The following is a 25,050-nucleotide window of genomic DNA, read 5'->3' as shown; positions in this document are numbered from 1 at the left end:
CATGCATGTTAGGCAAGTGCTCTACCACTGAGCAGCAAATTCATGCCTAAGATGGGAGAACTTTATATTGTAAAGATGTCAGTTTTCCCTGAAATTAATCTACAAATTTAGGGCATTCCTAACAATAGTCCACTTGAGTGCTTGAGGAATTAAATAAACTTACTCTAAAATTAAAAAGAGCCATGCATGGAAAAGTCAATCTTCAAAAAGAAGTGTAACCAAAAGCTCAGGTCTCATCCTTGATGCCAATCCAATAATGAAGACAAGGTCTTGAGAAAAAGGAAAGTTTTTATTGCTTTGCTAGCAAAGGAGAAAGACAGTGGACTCCTGTCCAGAGCCTCTGATTCTGCCCATCATGGGGAACAGGGTTTTTTTTAAAGAGGTGATTCAGAGAAAATGAGATCACGGAGGAGAGATCAGGAAGGAGAAGATCAGGGAGGCGAAGGTTAGGGGAAAGAAGATCAAGGAGAAGGTCAGGGAAAAGAGGTTGGGAAAAAGAAAAAAAAAAAATGTAAGTTTCAAAGCAACAAGGGATACAATCAAAGCCTCAAGTGAATCCCTGTTTCAGAAGTATATTAAGAAAGGGCACTTGTTTTATCAGGTATTGAAAGCAAATGAAAAGGAATATGAAAAGAAAAAGAAATGGAGACAGACCTCAAAGGATCAGTGGTGTTTTACTCAGCAATGGAGGGGTACATTTTTGAGAGGGAAAATGGCAGTGGGCTGCAACAAGGGTCCAGGTTTTACAGGGTTTAGCAGGGCCAGTTATGGGAGGAGTTTTGGTGATGGGCTCATTTAGGGCGGGGCAGGAGGTTGAGTAGAGGAATAGCTGTAGGTAAGATAAGTTCCCTGGGGCCTATTGTCCATATCCTTCAGGTGTTACAACATACAACAAAGCACAGTAATAAAAACAATGGAATTGGTCCCGGAAAGGATCAATTGACCAATAGAAGAGAACAGCAAACTGCAGAACAAGAGCCATGTAGATAATATCTTAACATATAATAAAGTGCACAATGCAAATTAATGGGGAAAGGATGCATTGTTTTAATAGTTTGGGAGAAAATGATCATTATACAGAGAAAAATAAAACAGGATCCTTTCCTTATACACAAACAAATATCCACTCTGGAGGTATTAAATACCTAAATATGGAAGATAAAATTATTGTAAGCACAAATGATGTGCAAGTGACAAAGGTGGGAATCAGGGGGCAGACCTTGGATCAGCAAGCTCTTCTTTATTCAGATTCAACAGCAGAGTCAATCAGTCAAAGCCCTGGCATGGCTCATTTTCATTAGCGTGGGGACTCAGGTGCCAGTCAGGTGCTCCTTTTGATACCGCTGTTTACCGGTGACGAGTTCTGCTCCATCTAATGTTGAAGATTGAACACTAGAGAAGCATGCCAAGGCAAGCATATTAAGCAGGTTTTATTTAAAGGTAATAATACAGACTTCTCCCGGCAGGAAGAAGGGGGCCATGGCTGATGTTCTAAAGTCCCAAGAAGTGAGAGCACCCTACATCTTTTATAGGTTAAAGTCTCTTTTGTTCTCCAGTTTTCTCCCCCCTTATCTCTCCTTCCTGCCTAGTGACTAGGCCTAGTTTTGCATTAAGTGAGAAGCCAGGGGAAGGGGGAGGGCCAAGGTGATTCAGGCAGGCAAGGGCCCAGGGGGCATTAATTAGCAGCTCCATGCTTGCAGTCCTTGATAAAGGCAGGTAAATTTGGTAATCAATGGGCTCTGGAGCTCCTTGACATTCCATTCTTGCAGGAACAATCTCCAACTTCCAGAGGCAGATGACTTCATGGCTTCATTTCCTCGAATTGACCCGATTTCCTATTTCTACACTAACTACCTGTCCTTAATTCTGGCTTTACTTTTGTGTTCCTTCACTCTGGCTGAGCCCCGAGTCTTTTAATGCCAAAAACTTCAATTTTACCCCAGACAAGGAGGGTGGGGGAACAGCTGCAGATTGGGGAAATGTCCTTGGACTTATTCTCCATACCCTTCAACCATAAAGCAGATAGTAATGGATATGGAGAATGAGAAATCCTTAAGATGAAGCCTGAGGAAAAGCAGTGAAAATATAGTGAAAATATCGAGACCACGTACTGACAGCCTTCATGTCCCAAGAAAAATGTTTTCCAAGTGCCAGTCAGCTGCAGACAGGGAGGAGGTATTTTATCACCCTTAAAAAAAACAGTCTCTGAGAGTTGTTTATCTCCTCCAAAGTAAATCCTCTTCGCACACGGTCCACAGACCTTAACCAAAGGTTCACATTCCTGAGTATCCAAGTAAACTGACATATGTTCACTAGACCACTCCTCAAGATAACCTGTATAAACCCAGTCCCTTTCTTTGTTCAGTGGCTCTTTTTCCACCAGGAAAGTGGGTTCACAGGTGCCATTTCATTCCTGCACTCCCCTGAATAAACAACTGAGATGACTTGTGAGGTTTGCGTCCTGCCTGGTCTTTCTGTGACAACAAATAGAAAAGAACACCAAAGAATATATTTGTGATCTAAAGATGTCGAAGTTACTTTTCCCTTTTTTTTTTTTTTTTTTTTTTTTTTTTTGTGGTGCTGGGATCGAACCCAGGGCCTTGTGCTTGCAAGGCAAGCACTCTACCGACTGAGCTATCTCCCCAGCCCTACTTTTCCCATTTTTAAACCAATACATTGTAATTACACATATTGGTGGCATTCATTGTTAGCTATTCATAAGCACACATGACCTAACAATATAATTTGGCTAGTATCTGTAATACAAAGCCGATCTCCCACCCCTTCCATTGCACCACAACCTAACTTGCCAGACTGAAAGTTGCTCCGCCCGCCCCTTACTTGCAGGAATTTCCAACCTACACTATAGCTATTTCCTGCTTCCCACGTTACATCCTAGTTTTCAGTCTGAACATGCTAGCTAGCTACTGGTTCATCAGTCAGCTTGCAAGTATTCTCCTCCGCTATTGGTTCCTTCCAGTCCGGGAAATTCCAATATCTGGGAGAAGCGTCCACGCCATCTCTCTCTTTCCCTTCTTTTCCAACCCTGGAGCAGACGTACTAGTTGTCCGCATAATAAAGTCTCTTGCGTGAGGTCCTGTGTCCGTCGTGGATTTCTGGAAGCTATTGTTGAGGTGCAACTCAGACAGGGCGTAAGGAGTGCCAGATCCATCAGAAGGGCCGGAGCCACTGCAGGTCCCAAGCTGAGCTGCATTTTTCCTTACAGTATCATGCCCCAGTATTTCCCCTTTCTCTCCCTGCCTCCCTTCCCTCTACACTACTGCTCTCCTTTCAGTTTTCATGAGATGCCCCACCTCCATCTTTCTTTTCCTTTTTCCTCTGTGGTTTCTATAATATAAAGCTGCTCCCCTGCCCTTTATGCTCAGTCATTTCCCCGCCTCCCAACTTCTTTTCAGTCTGTGAACATCCTAGCTAGCTATTGGTTCATCAGTCAGCTTGCAAGTATCCTTCTCCGTTATTGGCCCCCTGTTAACCCGTGGAATTTGACTGCTTAAGGATAGCTCTCCTGCCATTTTTTTTCATGCTCTCTCTCTCCTACTCACTTTCATGCTCTCTCCTCCATTTCACTTTCTCTCTTGCACATATGCTCTCTCTCTTTTCCTCTCATTTTCTCTCTTACCCTGCAGGGAGACACTCTGTTTGCTTAATAAACTCTCTTTATGTGAGTTCCCATGTCCAGAGTGGTTTCTGGGTTCTTACAGTTGCCATATACAAGAGAAAATAATATTACCCTTGAGTTCCTGAGTCTGACATATTTCACTTAACATAATGTTCTTAAGTTCCATCCATTTTACTTCATATGACATAATTTTGTTCTTCTTTTTAAAAATTATTTTTTTAGTTGTAGATGGACACAGTATCTTTATTATTTAATTTATTTATTTGCATGTGGTGCTAAGGCTGGAACACAGGGCCTCGCCTGTGCTAGGCAAGTGCTCTACCACTGAGTTGCAACACCAACCCAATAATTTTGTCCTTCTTTATGACTAGATAAAACTCCTTTGTGCTTCTGCCTGGCATGAGAGCTTGGATCAGCTCCTCCCAGCGGAGACGGCTTGCTGGATATTTCGGAAGAAACTATCTCTAGGTTCAACACTCAAACTGGGGTTTGGTGAAAACAACTCCAACTGACTCAATTTCCCATTGTGTCTTAGTGCACAGTTTTGATTGCTGGCCTTAAGATGTACTTTGTTCTCAATGCTGTACATTATTATTTTTTTGTACACACACACACACACATATCCGGTGAAGCCAGAATTGGGGACAAGCAGTTAGTGTAGAAATAGGGAATTGGGTCAAATGGAGGAAACGAAGGCCGTGAAAGCCATCTGCCTCTGGAAGTTGGAGACTGCCCCTGGGAGAATGGAATATCAAAAATCTGCAGAGCCCATTGATAACCAAATTTACCAGCCCTTGTCAGGAACTACAGACAAGGAGATGCTAATTGATGCCCCCTGGGCCCTTGCCTGACTGAATCACTTTGACTCTCACCCTGCCCCATCCGGCTTCTCACTTTTTACATCTCACCTGCAAAACCAGGCCTAGTCATGTAGGCAGGAAGGAGAGATAAGGGGGGAAAGAACTGGAGAACAAAGGAGATCCTAATCTATAAAAGATGTAGGGTGTGCTCACTTCTTGGGACTTTAGAATATCAGCCATGGCCCCCTTCTCCCTCTCAGGAAAAGTCTGTATTATTACCTTTAAATAAAACCTGCTTAATATGCTTGCTTTGGCATGCTTCTCTAGTGTTCAAACTTCAACATTAGAGGGAGCAGAACTTGTCACCAGTAAACGGCGGTATCACTGCCACATGGCCAAAAGATGACATATTCTGAAAAACTTTTATTCTTCTGATTATAACTAATATTTACTGTTTCTTTTATTTATTTTGGGCAACACTGAGCTATTATTTTGTCTACTATCATTTATGAATGGAGCATCCAAAGTCTTTAAAGAATCAAGTGTATCACTGTCCAGTCATTACCATGGATAAATAACCCCACTCTTTTCATTGTTTCTGCTGGAGTTGGAACTCCTGCTAGCGTTCATTGTGATTAATAATACCAAAACTAAGCACTATAACCAAAAAATACTAATTTAAAGATGGTTCCTTCTTCTAGGAATGGTTAACACTTCAGTGTTGGTATGATAATTAATACCCATGGGACTTTGTACAAGTGGAAACATCAATGTAAACATAAAAATTCTGATGTATTAGGAGCTACATCAATGACTTAATGGCATCTTCATATATATTGGAGCCTCATTCTCTGGGGACATTTTTAAATAGTCCATTTTACTGATGAATAAATAAATGAAAAATTGATTTTAAAAAACACTCCATTGTGTGTATATAAACTACCTTTTCTTGTCCATTCATCCACCAGACACCTAGGCTGGTTCCATAGTTTTGCTATTGTGGATTGTGCTGCTATAAACTTGTGTATGCATGTATCACTATACATGCTAACTTTAATTCTTTGGGATAAATACTGAGGCATGGTATAGCTGGGTCAAATGGTGGTTCCATTCCTAGTCTTTTGAGAAACCTCCATACTGATTTCCACAGTGGTTGAGTTTATTCATTTAAAATAAATTAGTAAATCTTTATTGTAAAATAAAATTATTTATTGTAAAATAAAAATTTGGAAGTTCTTACACAAAATTTTGAAAACAAAAACTATCAGACAGAAAATGGTGACTATCAAATCAAAATCAAAATTTTTTTTTCAGATACAAAATAGAAAAGACAATATCTAAAATCTGGTGAGAGAGTAATATCTCTAACATACAAGAATGTCTCTGAGTCAATAAGAAAGGACAGTAACCTCAGTAGAAAAATGGCTAAAGAGTGTGAAAAACTTAGTTTTCACACAACACTTGATAGTTAAAAAGCACACAAAGAGATGCACAAATCATTAGTAATCAGAAAAATGAGAGTAAAACAAGTAGTCATGTTATATGTATTAGACTGGGAAAAAACAATAACCGCATGATGCAAATATACATAATGAGGATTATTGCTACATAGTCCAATTTTTTGGGGGAAAGGGGTACAAGGAATTGAACTCAGGGCACTCAACCACTGAGCCACATCCCCAGCCCTATTTTTGTATTTTATTTAGAGACAGGGCCTCATTGAGTTGCTTAGCACCTCACTTTTTGCTGAGACTGGCTTTGAACTTGCAAGCCTCCTGAGCCACTGGGATTACAGGCATGCACCACTGAGCCTGACTACACATTCCAATTTTTACTTCAAGCATACAACTGCTCTCCAGGATGACAATTCATCTACACTCTCACATGAGGATTTCTACAGTGCCACATCCTGGCCAAAGCATGGCATGATCCAGCTATGAATTTTTTTCAATCTAATAGATTCCATCAAAATAATTTTGTTTTAAAGAAGATGATTAATATTGAAATATCAAATATAATATTACAGGGCTGGTTTTACAGAACATAGTAATAATCTTTGAAGTCTTTTTGTGGTTGTTACTTTTGTTTTATAGAATTCCTTTGTTAAGATAACTTTTGTAAGAACAGCTTTTATTATTCTATTTGCTAGTCTTACAGCTGAAGAAGAAAAGAGCCCATTTTTTCTTTCCTATATTGAAGAAATTTCTTCTACCTGAAATGAGTAGGGTCTCTAGTTTTCAAAGCCAAGTACTGAAATTCTACTGACTGACCTTGAAAGTAAAGCAGGCCTGATGCTGGGTGTGGTGATGTGCACCTGTAATCTGTCTTGGGAGGCTGAGACAGGAGGACCTTGAGTTCAAAACCAGCCTCTGCAACTTAGCGAGTCCCAAAGCAACTCAGCAAGACTCTGTTTCTAAATAAAGAACAAAAAAAGGGACTGGGGGCCTGAAAAAAAATGGAATCATGGAACTGAAAAGGTCAGAGGCAGAATTATTCACAGAAGAAATATGTAGCATATCCTACTGTAGTCTTTATTAGTTGTGATTCATTATTTGTGAGTATTTATGTGTTTGCACACTTACTGTTGCCTGTGTGTGTATATAGACAGTAAGTCATATACACGTAAACTATATTATGAATAAAACATTTTTACCTCTTTTTCAAAAGTTTTATTAACACATAATAATTGTACATATTTTTTGGCTACAATGTGATGTTCCAATACATACATACATTGTGTTATGATCAAATCAGGGTAATTAGTATATCCATCACCTTAAACATTCATTATTTCTTTACATGGTTGTTTTTCCTTCTCTGAACACTGGAATGCCAGTGAGGACAGGAACTGTGTTGTTGGGTTTTTCACCATCCATATTCAGTGCCTAGAAAAGTACCTGAAACATAGGTAAACATATGAATCTTGGTTAAATGAATATGTTCACTGATGGAAACATGAGAAATAAAAAATAATTACAAAGATGAAAAAGCAATACTAATTTTGTCAGTCAAGATTCGGAGAGGGGTGGAGAGAGCCACTGCAGAAAACTTCATATTTGGTCTCTAACCTATTTTCTAGGTTTTTATACGTATATTAACATGTACACCAATGTAAGGTGATAAAATACCTACCATTTTATGTTCTGCTTTTGTTGTCTTCTTCTTTTGGTGCTATGGATTGAACCAGGAGCCTCAGTGCTCTATCACTAAGCTATGGCCCCTATATTCCACTTTTTCATGTAATAACTTAGCATTAACAGATTTCCATGTTATTACCTTTGCTACCACTAAGTCAGTGACAAAACCGAAACTCAAGTCTAGTATGTTAGGACTGAGTGTGTGGATTCTTAGCCATGTACTATACAGTTGCCACCTGAACTTGGTGATTCAGTGGTCTTAAATTCTTTCTAGCTTAATAATAACCCTCCGCAAAATGTCAGCACCATGAGAGCACTGATTTTGTCTGTCTCACTCTCTGCTGTATTCTCAAGCCCTAGAACAGTTCCTGTCACATACTAGGAGTTCATTAAATAGATGTTGAATAAGTGAGTAGAAAGACAATTAAGTTTTGCAAGTGTCTTTACTGGAAAGGTAAATGGGTTGAGTTTTTTTTTAAAGGATTATGTGTTAGAGAGAAGCATGGCACTGTTTAGACAGTACTAAGTCCAGCCCTACACTGGAGTAAACCAAGATTGATCTGAGAGCAGAATGCATTGCGGCACCTTCCTGGGTCAAATTACCCAGACACGAAGCACACCAGGCCCAGCCTGGGGTTCCTGTAAATTCTCCAGCACTTCCAGAAAAGACAAAATTGAGTCATTGACTGGATTCCAAATATGATGAAATAGTACGTAAACACAAAGTACTGTGTGGACAAGGATTTTCCTTCCTGTAAATAGAGATTTCAAAAAATAAACCTGGAAAATTGGAGGGATGCGAGAAAGCTTCCTTTGCCCCTGTGTTTGAAAAGCAGGCTGCTAAATGATCCTTTTTTCACGTACCCCACATCCTAGAGAGAGCATCCAAGTGGGGCCAGACCTCGTAAACTCCCAGGGCATGGAGAGGAAGCAGTGCAGGCCTTTAGCAACCGTGCCCGCCTCATCCTCAGAGTGTGCCAGCTTGTTCATAGGAGAGGACCAAAGACAGGGACAGGAGAGAGCAGGATTGCTCAGTTACAGGGAGTATGGTATTTGTGGAGATAGGTGACCTCTTCATCTAGATTTGGGGTGCCAGGGGAAAAGAAAAATGCCTTCTTAGTCCCCAGCTGAATGCATACTAAGCTGCCAAAACTGTCAGCTTGTTCTGGCACCTGCTGTCCAAGCAGCAGAGAGTGGGGAGAACCTTCTTGGGAGAACTGATGTGTGGGTGCATCATACGTGAATGGTCTGGTGCTTTCTTCTCATTTAGGAATCTGGGAAGGATAGAGTAGTCCATGCCAATGGAGTTTGAAGGAAAGGTACAGGAGAGTGCCAGGAGAGAAGATGGGTGACTTCTGATTCATCTCTGCTACCTCAGTGGGAAAAGACCCTCAGTCATTCAGGTGGGTCTATTAGAAGAACCACTGAGGTTAGAATAAAAGCAGTGACGGAGCAACACCTCACCCAGAGAGGAGCAGGCCATCGCCAGGACCAGTCACAGATACTGCTGTCCACTGCAGTTCCGCCTCTCTAGGGAGGTCCTCCATTTCTGAAAGGGATGATGTGAAGGTAAACTTCACCTCAGGAGCAATCTTGCCCACCATGTCTGGGGACGCACTCAAGTCAGCAGGGACTATCAGTGATAGTAAGGGGCACATCAATCAGGATGAGACCAGGGTGGTCACCCCCTCCCTACAGCTCTCCCCTCTCCCAACTCTGAGGCCAGGAGGCCTGGTAAAAAGTACCTCAGAATGGACTATCGCCACCCTTCTCCAAGGTGCTGGAACAGGAGCAATAGTGACTAAACTCGCTGAGACCTCACCCTTCAAGGGTCCCAAATGCAATGTGTCCAACAATGGGGACTGCTTTAAGCACACATGGTTTTGGAGCTTGAAAAAGAACTGCAGTACAGTGACTTTTAATAATAAAAAATGACCCAATTGTTAAAGATAGAAAGGAGAGTATAACATCACAGTTGAAACAAAGTGGAGGAAAACAAGACCACTTGAAGTTAAAAGCTCTTTGAACGGAGACTCTTCTCCAGATGGTTTACATTTGGGTCATGTATTTCATTTGTAGAACTTGTTTTCATTTGTTTATTTCTTTTGTTTCTTCTAGATACATGACCGACTATATTTTGACATATTATACATGCATGGAGTATACTTATTCTAATTAGGATCCCATTCTTATGGTTGTACATGATGTGCAGTTTCACTGCTTGTGTATTCATATATGAACAGGAAAGTGATGTCCAATTCATTCTACTGTCTTTCTTACTCCCATCCTCCTCCCTTCCTTTCATCCCCCTTTGTCTAATCCAGTGAACTTCTATTCTTACCTCCCCCTCCCCTTGTTGCTTGTTAGCATCTGCATATCAGAGAGAACATTTGACCTTCGGTTATTTCGGGATTGGCCTTTTTCAATTAGCATGATAGTCTCCAGTTCTAGCCATTTACCAGCAAAAGTCATAGTCATTCCTTTTTATGGCTGATTAATATTCCATTGTGTATATATACCACATTTTCTTTATCCATTCATCTGTTGAAGGGCACCTAGCTTGGTTCCAAAGCTTAGCTATTGTGAATTGAGCTACTATATACATCGATGTGGCTGTATCACTGTGGTATGCTGATTTTAAGTCCTTTGGGTATAAGTCAAGGAGTGGGATAGCTGGATCAAATGGTGGTTTCATTCCAAGTTTTCTGAGGGACCTCCATACTGCTTTCCAGAGTGGCTGCACCAGTTTGCAGTCCCACCAGCAATGTACGAGTGTACCTTTTTCCCCACATGATCTTCAACATTTATTGTTACTTGTATTCTTGATAATTGCCATTCTGACTGGAGTGAGATGAAATCTCAAATCTCAGGGTAGTTTTAATTTGCCTTTCTTTAATTGCTAGAGATGTTGAGCATTTTTTCATGAATTTGTTGACGATTTGTATTTTTTCTTCTGTGAAGTGTCTGTTCAGTTCCTTTGCCTATTTATTGATTGGGGTTTTTTTCGGGGGGAGGAGGAGTTAAGTTTTGTGAGTTCTTTATATATCCTGGAGATTAATGCTCTATCTGAGGTGCAGGTGGCAAAGTTTTTCTCCCATTCTGTATGCTCTCTTGATTGTTCTTGATTGTTTCCTTTGCTGTGAAAAAGCTTTTTAGTATGATACCATTCCATTAATTGATTTTTGATATTACTTCCTGCACTTTAGGAGTCTTGTTGAGGAAGTCAGTTCCTAAGTTAACATGATGGAGGGTTAGGCCTACTTTTTCTTCTTTTAGGCGCAGGATCTCTGGCTAAGGCCCAGGTCCTTGATCAACTTTGAGTTGAGTTTTGTGCAGGGTGAGAGACAGGGTTTTAATTTCATTTTGCTGTATATGGATTTCTAGTTTTCTGAGCACCATTTGTTGAAGAGGCTATCTTTTCTTCAATATATGTTTATGGCATCTTTGTCTAGTATGAGATAACTCTATTTATGTCATCTGTTTATAATAATAGGTAGCCTTAGTTTGCATTCTCTATCTGGCTTTACCTGTAACCTTTTTTGTGCCTTCTGCCTTGCCCTTCCACTTCCCCTGAAGCATCTAGAAGTTTCCTCAGTAATGGACTTTGAGTTCAGAGAGAACAACCTTCACACAGGTAGTGTTCCACAAGAAACAGATGTTATTGGCCTAAGCCCCCGGTTACAAAATCAGTCCTCCACAGCTGTAGGAGTACTGTCTGTTGCTCCTCAAGAGCCACCCTCTGCCCTTCTTCACTTTGCCTTCTGTCCTAGGTGGTTGAATTATACAGACCTTTGCCTCTGACTTCTGGCTTAGGTTAGCCAATAGGGAGCCATAGCAGGAGCTGAGCAGAGGGAGATTTTATGATTTATTTCCACAACTCCTTCAGGATATAGTCACCACAAACCGTGCCCCTCACCTATAGGTCACAAACTCCCGCCGGGCACCCCTGTCTGCCTCTGTCATTCTTTTTCCTCCTGACTCCCCATTTCTCCTTCTCCATCACTGATTTCAGTAATAATTACCTCCCCTAGGCCTTAGGTCTAGGGGAGAAAATGCCCCCACTTCCTCAGATGCATAGGTAATTTCTAGACCAAGGCATGACCTATTTCTTGTGGTTGCTCTGTACTCTGCCAGTACCTTGTGGTCCCTTGTAAAATTCTCCTCATGATCCCCTGTTTGAATGTGTCCTCTCTTTCCTGCCAGGGTCCTGATTGATACAGCAGCTGTCATGGTTTCAATATGTCCCCTAAAAATTCTTATGGTAGAAACTTAATTCCCAAATTTATATGTTAACTGTAATTGGAGACAGGGTCTTTAGGAGATATTTACAATTAGAAGAGGTCATGAGGATGGGATTCGCATGATGGCATTATAAGGAGAGGAGGAGCAACCTGAGCTAGTACACTTGCCCTGTCTTACCATGGTGTTCTCAGCCATGTTTTGATGCAATGAGAAGACCCTCACCAGGGGCTGGCACCCTGCCCTTGGACACCCCAGCCTACAAACTAACATCATGAGATCATCAACAGAGGGAGAAGTGGGTCAAAACAACCCTTACCTAGGTACAAACTAAAGAATGGTTACTGACATCCACACAAGCACCGTTCACATGGTACATTGTTTAGGAGCAATAGGAATCAAAAGAGAACAATTTTTCTTCTCCAAAGAATTGTCATTTTGTATTGCTAAACATGTCACGCTAAGTAACTGATGATGGGTACAGGGCGGGGTGTTCCCATAAGAGAAGCATATTTCCTACATAACATGGAGTCTCAGAACAAAATGGAGTCTGTCTGGCCTATAACATTCTCATGGTACCAGATCAGTCAGCCTATCACATGCAGCAAACCTAGAATGGCAGTCTCTGGGAGGAAGCCAAAGCATCGATCCTTCTCCAAATAAATCCTTTCCCAGGGACATTACAATGGGACCCTGAAGGGAAAGAGGTAAGCCCTGAATGCTGACCCCAAACCCTCATTCGTCTCCAGGTAAAAATATTGCCCAGCAAAAACAAATTTCAAATTCTCACAAACCTGTTTCCTGAGTGCCAAACTGACACGCTCTGTCAATAAAGTCACCTCTCAGTGTAACCTATGTAAGCACAGACTCCCCCTTTGGCCAGGCTCATTTTCCACCAGGCAAGTGGGTTCACCAGAGGCATGACTCTACTGCTGAATAAAGGCTGTGCTGATCCGTGAAGTTTGCAACCAGTTTGGTCATTTTGTGCGAACAGCCACAGCCTACAAGAAATTTTTCCTATGGATTAAGTAAACACTATGATGCTATTTTAGTCAGCTATTTCGCTTCTGTGACTAAATGATCTGATGAGCACCATTGTAGAGGAGGAAAGGTTTATTTGACGGTTCATGGTTTCAAAGGTCTTAGTCCATAGAAGGCCGACTCCAATCCTCGGGGCTCAAGGAGAGGCAGAACCTCAAGGGGGAAGAGTATGGCAGAGGGAAGCAGCTTGTATCATCAGGAAGCAGAGAGAAAGTCTTCACTCTCCAGATACAAAATATAGACCCCAAATTCATGCCCCAATTCTAATTCCTCCAGTCACATCCTACCACTTCAATTAATCCCATCAGGGATAATTCACTGATTGGATTAAGACTCTTAAAACCCAATTATTTCTCCTCTGAACCTTCCTGCATTGTCTCACATGTGAGCTTTTGGGGGACACCTCACATCCAAACCATAACAGATTATTTTCAAGCATGCACTCTTTGAGGCTAAAAGTCATGTTCCTAGGAGATTCTTTTAAAACTTTGTGATTAATGACTTAAAGTTTATTATTCCTTCTCAGTAAGTACAATGAGAGAGAACCTTTATAGGTTTAAATTTAAATATCATACTTAGTCACTTCTTTTTTTTTATTTTAATTTTTACAGACTACATTTTGATTCATTGTACATAAATGGGGTACAACTTTTCATTTCTATGGTTGTACACAATGTAGATTCACACCATTCATGTAATCATACATATACATAGGATAATACTGTCTGTCTCAGTCTACTATCTTTCCTTCCCCCACCACCTCACACCCCATTTCCCTCTACACAATCTGAAGTTCCTCCATTCTTCTTTCCCCACAAGCCCCATTATGTATCATCATTCACTTATCAGAGAAAACATTTGGCCTTTGGTTTTTTTTGGGATTGGCTTATTTCCCTTAGCATGATATTCTCCAACTCCATCTATTTACCAGCAAATGCCATAATTTTGTTCTTCTTTATGACTGAGTAATATTCCCTTGTGTATATATACCACAGTTTCTATATCCATTCATCAATTGAAGGGCATCTAGCTATTGTGAATTGAGCAGCTATTAATGTGGTTCTTAGTTACTTCTAAGACACACATTTATTGATTACAAATTTTTCAAATTCAGATATCTCTAAAATCTCCTGTAACAAGTCAGCATTCATAAGCACTTCATTGCTTTAGGAATACTTACTTTATTTTCTTTATGCTTTTCTTTCTGTATATACACAAAGTGATATAAGACAAAAGTCTATGTCTAAGTAAGTCTAAAACATTTTCATTAAGTATAAAATAAATCTCTGGGTGGTAAGAAAGCATTATGTCTCAGTGTAAATGGCGGCATGTTTTTCTTGGCAGTGTCATAAATAATCATGCATCCTTAAGTCTATGGTATCTTAGAGAAATGCAGTGTGTCTCACAATATGTTGGGTGCTAATGTGCCCTGTGATAGTCAGTACAGAACTTTGGAAGTTCAAAATATTTATTCCTTTCCCATCAGATACCATTATGACAGGTGGCTTATTTATACATAGGATTCATAATTCTTGTTTCTATGAAACTGTGTGCAAAACATTGCCAGATAAAATAAAATATTGTCTGTGATAGAGTACAATTATATCATTTTGGCTGGTATTTTAGTATAGATTTGGGTATAGATTTGCATAATCATATTGAAGTGACTCATTACCACACTCCACAGGCCAAACGCTGCTATAAAACATCCATACTTTCTACAATTCCTAAAACCTCCTCCTATATCTGTTAACTTCTAAAGAATACTTTTTAATTCACTCATTTAATCACATATTTATTGAGCACCTACTCTATGCCAGGAGCTAGAATAGGTACTGTGGATACAAAGATAACATGTGATGAAATAGCCAAGATTTTTGCCCTTTGTTTTCTTACATACTTGCCCTACAGATGATGAGTAAGTGGGCAAATATAGTGAAAGGTGCTGAGCCCTAGGAGTTGCAATGAGCAACAATAGCAGGTACAACTGGATTCCCTCAGGTATGCTGTCATCTTAAATGTTCTGTCTTCACCTTCCTTCTTTGCTCAGAGCAAGAGATGTTTCTACTTGTATTAGTCAGGATTCTTTAGAGGAACAGAATCAACAGGAAGTATGATTATCAAAAGGGGATTTATTAGATTGGCTTACAGGACTAGAAGCTGGATAGTCCACAATGGCCATCCTCAGCTGGAGAGCTGGAAGAACCAGTAGCTGTGCAGTCCAAGAGGTGGAAGCCCCAGAACAAGAGGGATCAACAGTGCTATCCTAGTCCGAGACTAAGGCTTCTGGAAACTTCCTGCAAAATCACTGGCAGAGTTTGCTTTGGAAGAGTGAAAAAACAAGAATCCAATATGCTCAGATGATCGAAGGGTCTCCACTTCAGTTCACTATCCCACATTCCAATCATTCCTAGACACAGCCTCACTGACACACCAAGAAGCCTCTTGATCATCAGCATCTATTAATCCAATCAAATCAACAATTCAAATTAACTATTACACTACTCATTTGGGGATTAACCCATCACCTATGGGCTTGATCTACCTCCTTAGGCTTCCATTTGACTTTGGTGCAGCAGTTATTCCGTCCCTTCTTATCTTTAGAATCTTCCTCTATATTAATGCTTTACTGTTCCTTGAAACTAGACTGACCTACTTTGAAAAGAAAACCTTGGCTTTATTAGTAAATTAACTGGAATTTTCTGCCTTAACAAAGATGTGCAAACTTTACAACGGCCTTTCATATTTAGTTATTTTGTGTCTATCTATATATCTCCTTTCCCCTCTATAACAGGAAGTAGTATTTTATCCAAAACAAAAGACGGTGAGACTAAAGATAAGAAAAACTAATGTGAGAGATATTCATTAGGTAAAACGAGCAGAGACTAGTTAAAAATTTAGTTGGGGTAGGCACTGATATTGTTAAGAAATAAGATGGAGTCCAAGATGATGATTTCTAGGATAGGGTTCCAGGGATTACGCTTCCCAAAGCAATGTACCTCCTCAATATGGAAGGAGGTCATGAGGGACAAGATCTGGAGCCAGACAGTGGACGGGATGCAGCTGATTGGGCAAGGTAGAGTCTGTATTTAGAGAGGCCTGGGAACAGCAATAGAGGCCTGGGAACAGCCATAGAGGCCTGGGTGTAACCACAAATAGGAAGAGGGAGAGAGGTCTAACCTGTGTTACAGAGAGTGATGGGAGGCTGTCTGTAGCTTGTGCCAGCTGTGGAGTCATGAGGACCCAGCATGATGGTCAGTGCTTTGCCAGCTCAGACTTACTCGGTATGAGAAGCTGGGGTCACTAAGAATGAGTGCGGTTTTGGTGGGGTCATGTGAGGGGCCTGCATTGTCACAGGCCAGTTGGGGGTCCTTGCAAGCCCACAGTCACACATCCTTTATGGCACAAGATGGTCATTCTTCTCAGAAAGTCAATCTCAGAATTTCCAGTTTCCATCAACAAATTCACTTTGACAAACATTTATTGGCCAACTTTGGATGCCCTGTGCCAGTTTCTGGGACATGAAGTCCAGTTACTTTGCATCAGGGAGAGGCGTGTGGCTCCCAGCCTAGTTTCCTGACAACAGCAGGAGCAGTGAGCTCAGAACTTCTCGGGCAGGCCGGGAGGTCTGAAGCGATTGGGATCTTTGCCACTTCGGCCCCATTCTTCAGCCTTCTTATTGGCCTGAATGTTTTCCAATCCATCGGTGCCGCCTCCAAAATAATACTGATTTAGGAGCGCCTGAAAATACTTCCCAGCAGTGCTGAAATCCGAAGAAGGGGAAAAGAGAAAATTAATCCAACACCTGAGACAGCTCTGCCTCCTAACTCCCTCCTTCCCTGCTGCTCAAGGAATGCGGAACCTACGGAAGTCAGTCCTCAAGCACAGAAAAACTAAAACCTCAACCCTCTTGGGCAAAGGCCAAGTCAGCTGGTTCTTTCTGTACCCTGCCACAGAGCACTTTTGAGACACCTTCCTCAGTTTTCACTCTTCCTATAGGGGTGAGAGGAGACACACATGTACAGCCCTGCTCTGGCTCTGCAGGCCACCAGGCCCTGGGAGCCTAGTCTGAGGGAGGAGGGGCCTCTGTAGAAGGAGTTAGAGGCAGATCAGCTCCGCCTGCCGCTCAGTGTCATCTCCACTTTACCTGATCACTTTAGCAGCCCAGATGCCCCCAGGTCCCCTCTGAGCAGCATCATAGTTTCCCCGAGCATGGAAATATCTGTCTGAATTTTGGTAATTGGCTTCTTGCATGTCCCAATAGGCTCTCCACAAGTCCCCAGCCCCTGGAAAGGAAAGAAAATGATAAAAATGAACCTGGTGATGTATTGGAGAAGTGGAGGAATGAAAAATTTCTACTGATTTCCAGATTTTGATTCTTGACAAAGTCATCCTTTGAAATCATACATCAAAATGAATATATGCAACCCTAAGGATGGTACTTCTCAGTGAATTAAATTGGATTGGATTGATTGGCAGCTCTGGTGTCCTGGGCTATGTCTTACGTGGATCTGTGTATGCTGAATACAAAGAAGAGGTAGGACTGTCTTGTAAGGGACATAAATAAATAAATAAATAAATGGAGAGTTATACTACATCTGTAGGATCCAGGGACTGTATTGGGGATGCAGTAAGAAGGGGGTTGCTTATCCACCATAGCCTGAAGAAAAAAGCTGCACGAAGGCAACTATGATTTGAATAAATTTGGCTGATATGGGCATAAATTGCACAGAAAAGCAGTTGAAATGGGCATTAAGTAAGTGAGGAGGTGGAATTGCTTGAGAGAGCTCCAGACAGTGTGGGAAATGAGACTTTCCTGAAGAACATAAATGTAAATGTTCAACTCTCTGCCCAGCCAACTACACCCCACCTTAACTCACTTTTCAACTGGGAGAATCATACCTACCTCCCTGGGAGATTAAAAGACAACTTGATTGAATTTTATTGTCAGAATGTTGAGTGCAAGAAAGTCAGATACATCCCTTTTATTGATTCTTGCTTTGATTTCGTGTACTGGGAGTCTTGTTAAGAAGTCTGATCCGAAGTCAACATGATGAAGATTTGGGTCTACTTTTTCTTCTATTTAGAGCAGGGTCTCTGGTCTAATTCCTAGGTCCTTGATCCATTTTGAGCTGAGTTTTGTGCAGGGTGAGAGATAGGGGTTTAATTTCATTTTACTACATATGGATTTCCAGTTTTCCATTTGTTGAAGAGGCTATATTTTCTCCATTGTATTTTTTGGCTCCTTTGTCTGGTATGAGGTAACAGTATTTACGTGGGTTTGTCTCTGTGTCTTCTATTCTGTACCATTGTTCTACCTGTCTATTTTAGTGTCATACCATGATATTTTTTTTTTTTTTTATGATTGCTGTGTAGTATAGTTTGAGGTCTGGTATTGTGAAAAGGATGGATTCAAACTAAAAAGCTTTTTCTCAGCAAAGGATACAATCAATAATGCGAAAAGAGAGCCTACAGAGTGGGAGAAAATCTTTTCCACATGCACTTCAGATAGAGCACTAATCTCCAAAATTTATAAAACACTTACAAAACTTTACACCAAAAACACAAAGAACCCAATCAATAAATGGGCCAAGAAACTGGAAAGACACTTTACAGAAGAAGATATACAGGTGATTAACAAATATATGAAAAAGTGTTCAACATTTCTAGTAATTAGAGAAATGCAAATTTAAACAATGCTAAGATTTCATCTTATTCCAATTAGAATGGCTATTATCAAGAACACAAACAATAATAGATGTTGGCGTGGATGTGGGGAAAAAGGCACACTTGTACATTGCTGGTGGAGTTGCAAATTGATTCAACCACTCTGGAAAGCAGTGTGGAGATTCCTCAGAAAACTTGGAATGTACCCACCTTTTGACCCAGTTATCCCACAACCTCAGTTTATACCCAAAGGACTTAAAATCAGCACACTACAGTAACACAGCCACATCAATGTTTATAGCAGCTCAATTCACAATAGCTAGATTGTGGAAGCAACCTAGATGCTCTTCAATTGATGAATGGATACAGAAACTGTGGTGTATATACATAATGGAATATTATTCAGCCATAAAGAAGAATAATATTATGGCATTTGCAGATAAATGGATGGAATTGGAGAATATCATGCTCATTTAAATAAGCCAATCCCAAAAAACCAAAGGCCAAATGTTTTCCCTGATAAATGGATGATGATACATAATGGGGGTGTGGTGGTGGGGGGTAAGAGAAGAATGGAGGAACTTTAGTTTACCTATTGGGAAATGAGGGGGAGGAGGGGGCAGGGTATGAAAGATAGTGGAACGAGACAGACAGCATTACCCTATGTACATGTATGATTACATGAATGGTATGAATCTACATCGTGCATAATCGTAGAAACAAAAGGTTGTACCCCATTTGTGTACAATGAATCAAAATGCAGTCTGTAAAAATAAAAAAACAAATTTTAAAAAAGTCAGATACAAAAGATACATTTTGCATGATTTCTTATATTCAAATATCAAAAGCAGGCAAGACTAATCTTTAATAATAGAAATAAGAATAGGAACTACTTTTGGGAAGGTTTATTAAGTGGAAGAGGACATAAGAGACCCTCGTAGGGTGCTTAGCATGTTCCATATCTTGATCTAATGGCAGCAACATGGGTGTTTATATATATAAAAGTTTGTCAAACTGTACAGTTTATTCTATGTAAGTTGTATCTCATTTTCAGAGTTTTTTTTTTGAAAAAAGAATAGTGGGAAGAGTAGCTGCTCTAAACAGGTTTATGGCTGAAAGAATTTCAAGAAGTGTCTATCTGTCCCTGAGTCATTCAGTCAATAAATGTTTTTTAATTCCTGCTATGGCTATGCCTAAAGTAAGTCATCTTCTTTAAACCAACTCACTTGGACAAAAGAAAAGTGCAGAAGGGTAGTTTTAATTTTTCTTTATGTACTTTCTCACTATTTGCATGTATTAGTTATTTTGTGCCTATAATTCAGTCAATTAGTTTATCCCTGACATGGTATAGTGACTTCTTCCTCAGACGTCTACTTAGTATTCACTCATGTTGTTCAGATTGCTTAGTAAGTATCTTCTTCAAGCATCTGACATGACAGCAAACCTTAGGCTGTCTTTCTCATTTGTATTAACCTGAGGAATTAATTTAAAATATGATTCCTAGTCCATTTCACCTCTAAGATTCTGACTAGCTATAAGAAGGGGCTCAGGAATGTACTTTTTTTTAACTGTATAATTCCATTTATTTGAAATTCCAAAAAAGGCAAAACTAATTATGATGAAAAAAAAAATCATAACAGTGCCCAGTAGTAGGGTATGCTTAGCATGCACAATGCCCACTCCCCGCCAAGGGAAAAAAAAAAAAAAAAAACTTGGAAAGGCAGTTGGAAGATGGCAGGTGGAAAGGCAGGTTGGGAGGGGGAGAAAAACTTGGAAAATCATAGTTTGTCTTAAATCTTCTCAGTAGTCCCAGCAATGTATTTTAAATAAATGATGATTAATAAGTCTGGTATTGATGTTACTGGTTACAAATTATATTTATATGATATGTTTACATAGTATTTATTTTCTAGGAACTAGTAACTTCCATATTAATGCAAATGACTAGACTATGGTCTAAAGTTTTTCATTTATATTTGAAATATGTTTATATGTATATATGTGTTTACCAACTTAGCATTGCTGCACTAAGTGCCTGAGATGTACTATCTCAAATAGGCCTAAGGGGAGAAACTTATATCTTTAGCTCTGACTTGTCAGCACTCTCCCTGGTTTACCCATTTATTTATTTTTTATTTGGTTCTTTTTAGTTACATATAACATTAGAATTCATTTTGGCATAATTATGAAAGCATGGAATATAATTTGTTCTAATTCAGTCCCCAGCACTTCCCCTTTCTCTTCCTTCCTCCTTCCCCAGAGGAACTACATTTAAAACAAACACACCTAGCAGATATAAATGCTGGAGGATCACACAACAAATTCTGAAATATATTGACCTAAGGAAGAAGATATTCTTCATTATATGTAGAAAAACTTATCAATTACAAACAAAATTCTTTTTAAAAGCTGTTATTTAAAGACTATCATTTAAAAATAGCCCATGAGGCCTTGGGAGGTAGTAAAGTGTAGGGCACTTGCCTAGTATATATTGGGGACCTGGGTTCAATCCCCAGCACCATAATCAACAACAAAAGCACATGAAGTTCAAAATTCAGAAAAATTGAAATTTGTAAATATTCACTTGAGAATCTATAAAAATTTAGTTGCAAAATTAATTTTAACACTTGATGTTCAAAATATTGCAAAATCTAACAACACATTTTTTTTTTTCCATTTTAACAACTGGCCAACAAACCTTTCCCATCAGGGAAGACAGGTGTCAGTTTCCTTGCCCTATCTCAGCTCAGAGTGGCTAATCAGAGAGTTTTCTCTTTTTATTGCACAGGTAGAAGTTAGAACTTAATTTGCATAAGCTGTGTCATGGCCATATACCTGGGACAGGGTGGATTTCTCTGTGCAAGTGCTGCTGTTCTCCTGTCTCCCAGGCACACTCGGAGTATGGCATAATGTTTATTCAGCGCATCCACCCCTGGGGGCATATGAATTCACAACTATATTCTAGGACTTGGAAATTTGCCATCTGTGAATTACCACAGTGGAAGCTCACCCCTGGAAGTCTGGATTCCTCTGCACAAAACACCAGCAGCACAGGCTGGGCCCAAATTACTTTTGACACCATGGGAGGGTTATGGGTGAGACCAGTGTGGGAGCAGAAACAGTTGTAGAAAACTGCACTCCTGCTCTGACCCATCTGGAGTTTCTCTCAGGAACACCCACATCTTGCAGTTATGTGACCTCTGCTCAGATGAGTCCTGGGGACCCCTGGATGTACTCCACATCCTCCGGGTTCTTACCTTGGATGGCCTCCTTGAAGAATGAATACCAGCTTTCACTGCTGACTCCCAGGACCAAGGAGCAGAAAACAACCCCTGTGCACAGCCTCATTGTACTGAAGGGAAAGAAGAGCAATGGAATTCCATCTAGTTTTTGAGGTTTTCAATTTCAAATACAGCCTAGTTCTGCATTTCCATTTGTTTGTCTTAGAATCATTACTGTATAAAAAATTGAAATGGGTCTGGGGAAGAAGCACAAACCTTCATTCTCAGTCAGATCACTAGGGGGAAAAAAGAGGGATCCAAAGTGTTATTGTTTGCAGCCCTTTTGCACCCAATAAAACAGGCTAAAATCAGTCAACAAGCATTTCTTGAATGCCTACTCTGCTCAGCATTGACCCCATGAAGAAACAGAACACACAACTTCTTCCCAATTAGAATGTACTAACTACATGAGAAATGGATCTCAAAAGTAAAACAAGACAAATTCCTCCCTGGAAGAGAGCATCACCTGTGACGTTTTCTCCAGTTAAAATTCCAGAGGAAGCAGGGCTGCTAGTTCTTTCTTGTCATGAAGCAGCTGCTGGTCTCTCCTGACTTCAGCATTAATGGGAAGAAAGGTCTTAAATCCAACAACCTGCCTTGGCAAAAACCCTCTTGCTCAATTCTTCTCGGTAAATAAAAAATCAGCATATTAGGTAACCAGTTTATCCATAGTAGTTTTCCAAATTGGGTTATGCAAGGTTTTAGTTTTCTGGCAGTGTTTCCTAGTTAACATTTCTCTCTCTTTTTATAGTTTTCTGTTATCACAGAAAATAGTTGTATTTGCAGAATCAAGTGTGGGAGGACCGGGGTCTCTCTCTATTTTTCTCCTTTGTGGCTCTCCATTCTCACCCCCCACAACTGCACATAGATATTACGCTTTAGGAAGTGATCAATATTGTTTGCAAAAGAGATATTTACTTATCTCTTGTGGCTTTTTTCTAAGGCAAGTAAGGACAAAGGAGAAGCAAAATTTGTCTCTACAAGCCATGGGATGAAGTAATGATTCTAGAAGAACAGAGGAAGGCAGGGAATACAATAGGAAGATCAAGGGTGAGGGGCTTCTAGGTATTAGACTCCAGATAGATGATAGGTAGATAGATACTTTGTTATCACACTAACATATGTCACTTTTATTTTTAAAATTCAATATATCTTGGAAGTCCTTCCATATCAGTTTTTCGCTTTTTTTTTTTTTTTTTTTGCGTGTGTTGTGTGTGTGTGTGTGTGTGTGTGTGTGTAACAGCAGCACATGATTCCATTGTTTGGATAGACCACAACTTAAATAACATAATATGTGACTGTTACCAATATTTTGTTATTGAAAACAATCAGGTTTATGCTTCATTTATTGTTTGTACATCTCTGACATATGTAAGAATATATCTTTAGTATGAATTCCTAAACAAATGACCTGGTGAAAAGATGAGCCTTTATAAATTTTTATGTATGTCACAAATTACCTTCCAAGAGGTCTCTATCAATCTGCACTCTCACCAGAAATGAGTAAGTGTGTCTAATCCCACACTCTCTCTCACACAGTGCACTATCAAACCTTTTGGTGTTTGAAATTTTGGTGAATAGAACTCAGTGTCATTTAAGTGTGCATTTCTCTTATTATGAGTTTGGTTTCACATTTTTCCATATGTTTAAAAGGCATTTGTGGGGGGTTTCAAGATGGTGGACTAGAGGGTGGCTGCATTTCATGTTGCTCCAGGACTCAGGATTCAAAAGAGGAGATAGTGAGAGACTTGGGACCAACTCAAAGCCGCCGGGTGCGTCTCTCCCGTTGGGGAGGCATCCCGGATGGGGCAGTAGTCCCGGAACGCAGGGAACTTTGTGAAGTAGAGCTGCCCAACGAGACACCCCTCCCCCTGCTGGAGCAGTGAACTCAGACAACTGGGAGCATCGTAGAGGAGGCTGCTCAACTCAGCTATTGGACTTGGAACAACCACTGGGGCTCCGGGCAGCGGCCCAGAGGAGGAGCTGTGTGGCGAGCTGTTTGGACTCGGAGCAACTGCTCCTGAACACCGGGGCTTGCCCAGAGGAGGAGGAGGAGGAGCACAGCGGGTCGCTTGGTCTCGGAGTGACTGCACCAGAGCTACAGGCGGTTGCCAGAGGAGGAGCTGCGCGGCAAGCTGTTTGGACTCAGAGCGACCGCTCCTGAACACCGGGGGGCTGCCCAGAGGAGGAGGAGGAACGGGGCAGGTCACTTGGACTCGGAGTGACTGCCCACAGCTATGGGTGGTTGGTGGGAGGAGGAGACGCGAAGTGAGTTGCTTGGACTCCTAGTGACCATGCCGGAACACTGGGCGACTGTTCGGAGGAAGAGGCATGTGGAGGGTCAGTGGGACTCAGAGCAACTGTACGGGGCTCTAGGTGGCTGCTCAGAGGAGGGGCCGCACAGCCAGGCCATTAGGTGCAGAGCAGGGTCCCAGGACCTAGGCGGCTTCTTGGTGGAAGAGCCGCACAGAGACATGCTTAGGGCGGAGCGAAGTTTCCAGGACTGCGGGCAGATTCTCTGAGGAGAGGCAGCCTAAGGAGACTCGTCTGCAAAGGGTGAGGCTCCCAGGCCCAGGAGGTAGGCCCGGGCCTCTGGGAACGTTGCAGAAGAAGGCAGCCCAGCCCAGGCAGTAGTTGTACATTGAGAGGAACCTCTAGGAGGGGAACTGACCAGCGAGACCTCCCCACCGGGTGAGTCTTCCCTGCCAGGTGAGGTTTTCCCACAAGGACGGTAAAACCAGAGACACAGGCTCAAACAGGCCTTGCCTCAGCCTGCAGCCTAGTTCCCCTTTGGATGACCATTGGTCAACAAGTGAAGGCACCTCTGCCCACTAGCAGGGAATATACCCCACCTGAAGGTCACCACCCCTAGAGAGGTAGTTTCCTTGTGGAACACCGCATTATCAACTTCCTCCAAGACTTCAGGCTACTGAAGGCTAAGAGGGGATATACTAGCAATCTTCAGGGACATTATAAGTCAATAGAGGAAATCTGCAATATCTTAGCGGTCCACTGATACCTGAACAATATGAGAAAACAAGGGAAGAAAATGCCCCAAACAAATCTAGATGTTACATCAATAAAATCCAATGACAGCATGGCAGAAGAAAAGACAGAAAGGGAGTTCAGAATGTACATAATTAAAATGATCAGGGAAGCAAACGATGAGATGAAAGAGCAAATGCAGGCATTGAATGATCACACCAATCGACAGTTAAAAGAGCAAATACAGGAAGCAAAAGACC

General features: G+C 41.0%; 1 protein-coding gene across 1 annotated transcript; it reads right to left on the bottom strand.

Annotated features, from left to right (window-relative positions):
• Positions 1-15,300: 15,300 nt before the first annotated feature.
• LOC124958389 (serum amyloid A-4 protein-like) lies at positions 15,301-22,420 on the bottom strand. The gene is made up of 4 exons (XM_047516355.1): positions 22,272-22,420; positions 21,782-21,876; positions 17,005-17,143; positions 15,301-16,620 (listed from the first exon to the last, which is right to left on the bottom strand). Exons 2-4 carry the CDS (start codon positions 21,870-21,872, stop codon positions 16,458-16,460), a joined length of 393 nt encoding a protein of 130 aa, XP_047372311.1. The 5' UTR covers positions 21,873-21,876; positions 22,272-22,420; the 3' UTR covers positions 15,301-16,457.
• Between the last annotated feature and the right edge of the window lie 2,630 nt (positions 22,421-25,050).

The sequence above is a fragment of the Sciurus carolinensis genome, chromosome 11 (genome assembly GCF_902686445.1).
Source record: "Sciurus carolinensis chromosome 11, mSciCar1.2, whole genome shotgun sequence".
NCBI lineage: Eukaryota > Metazoa > Chordata > Mammalia > Rodentia > Sciuridae > Sciurus > Sciurus carolinensis.
The sequence above is the reverse complement of the archived record's forward strand: the minus strand, read 5'-3'. Positions and strand labels throughout refer to the sequence as shown.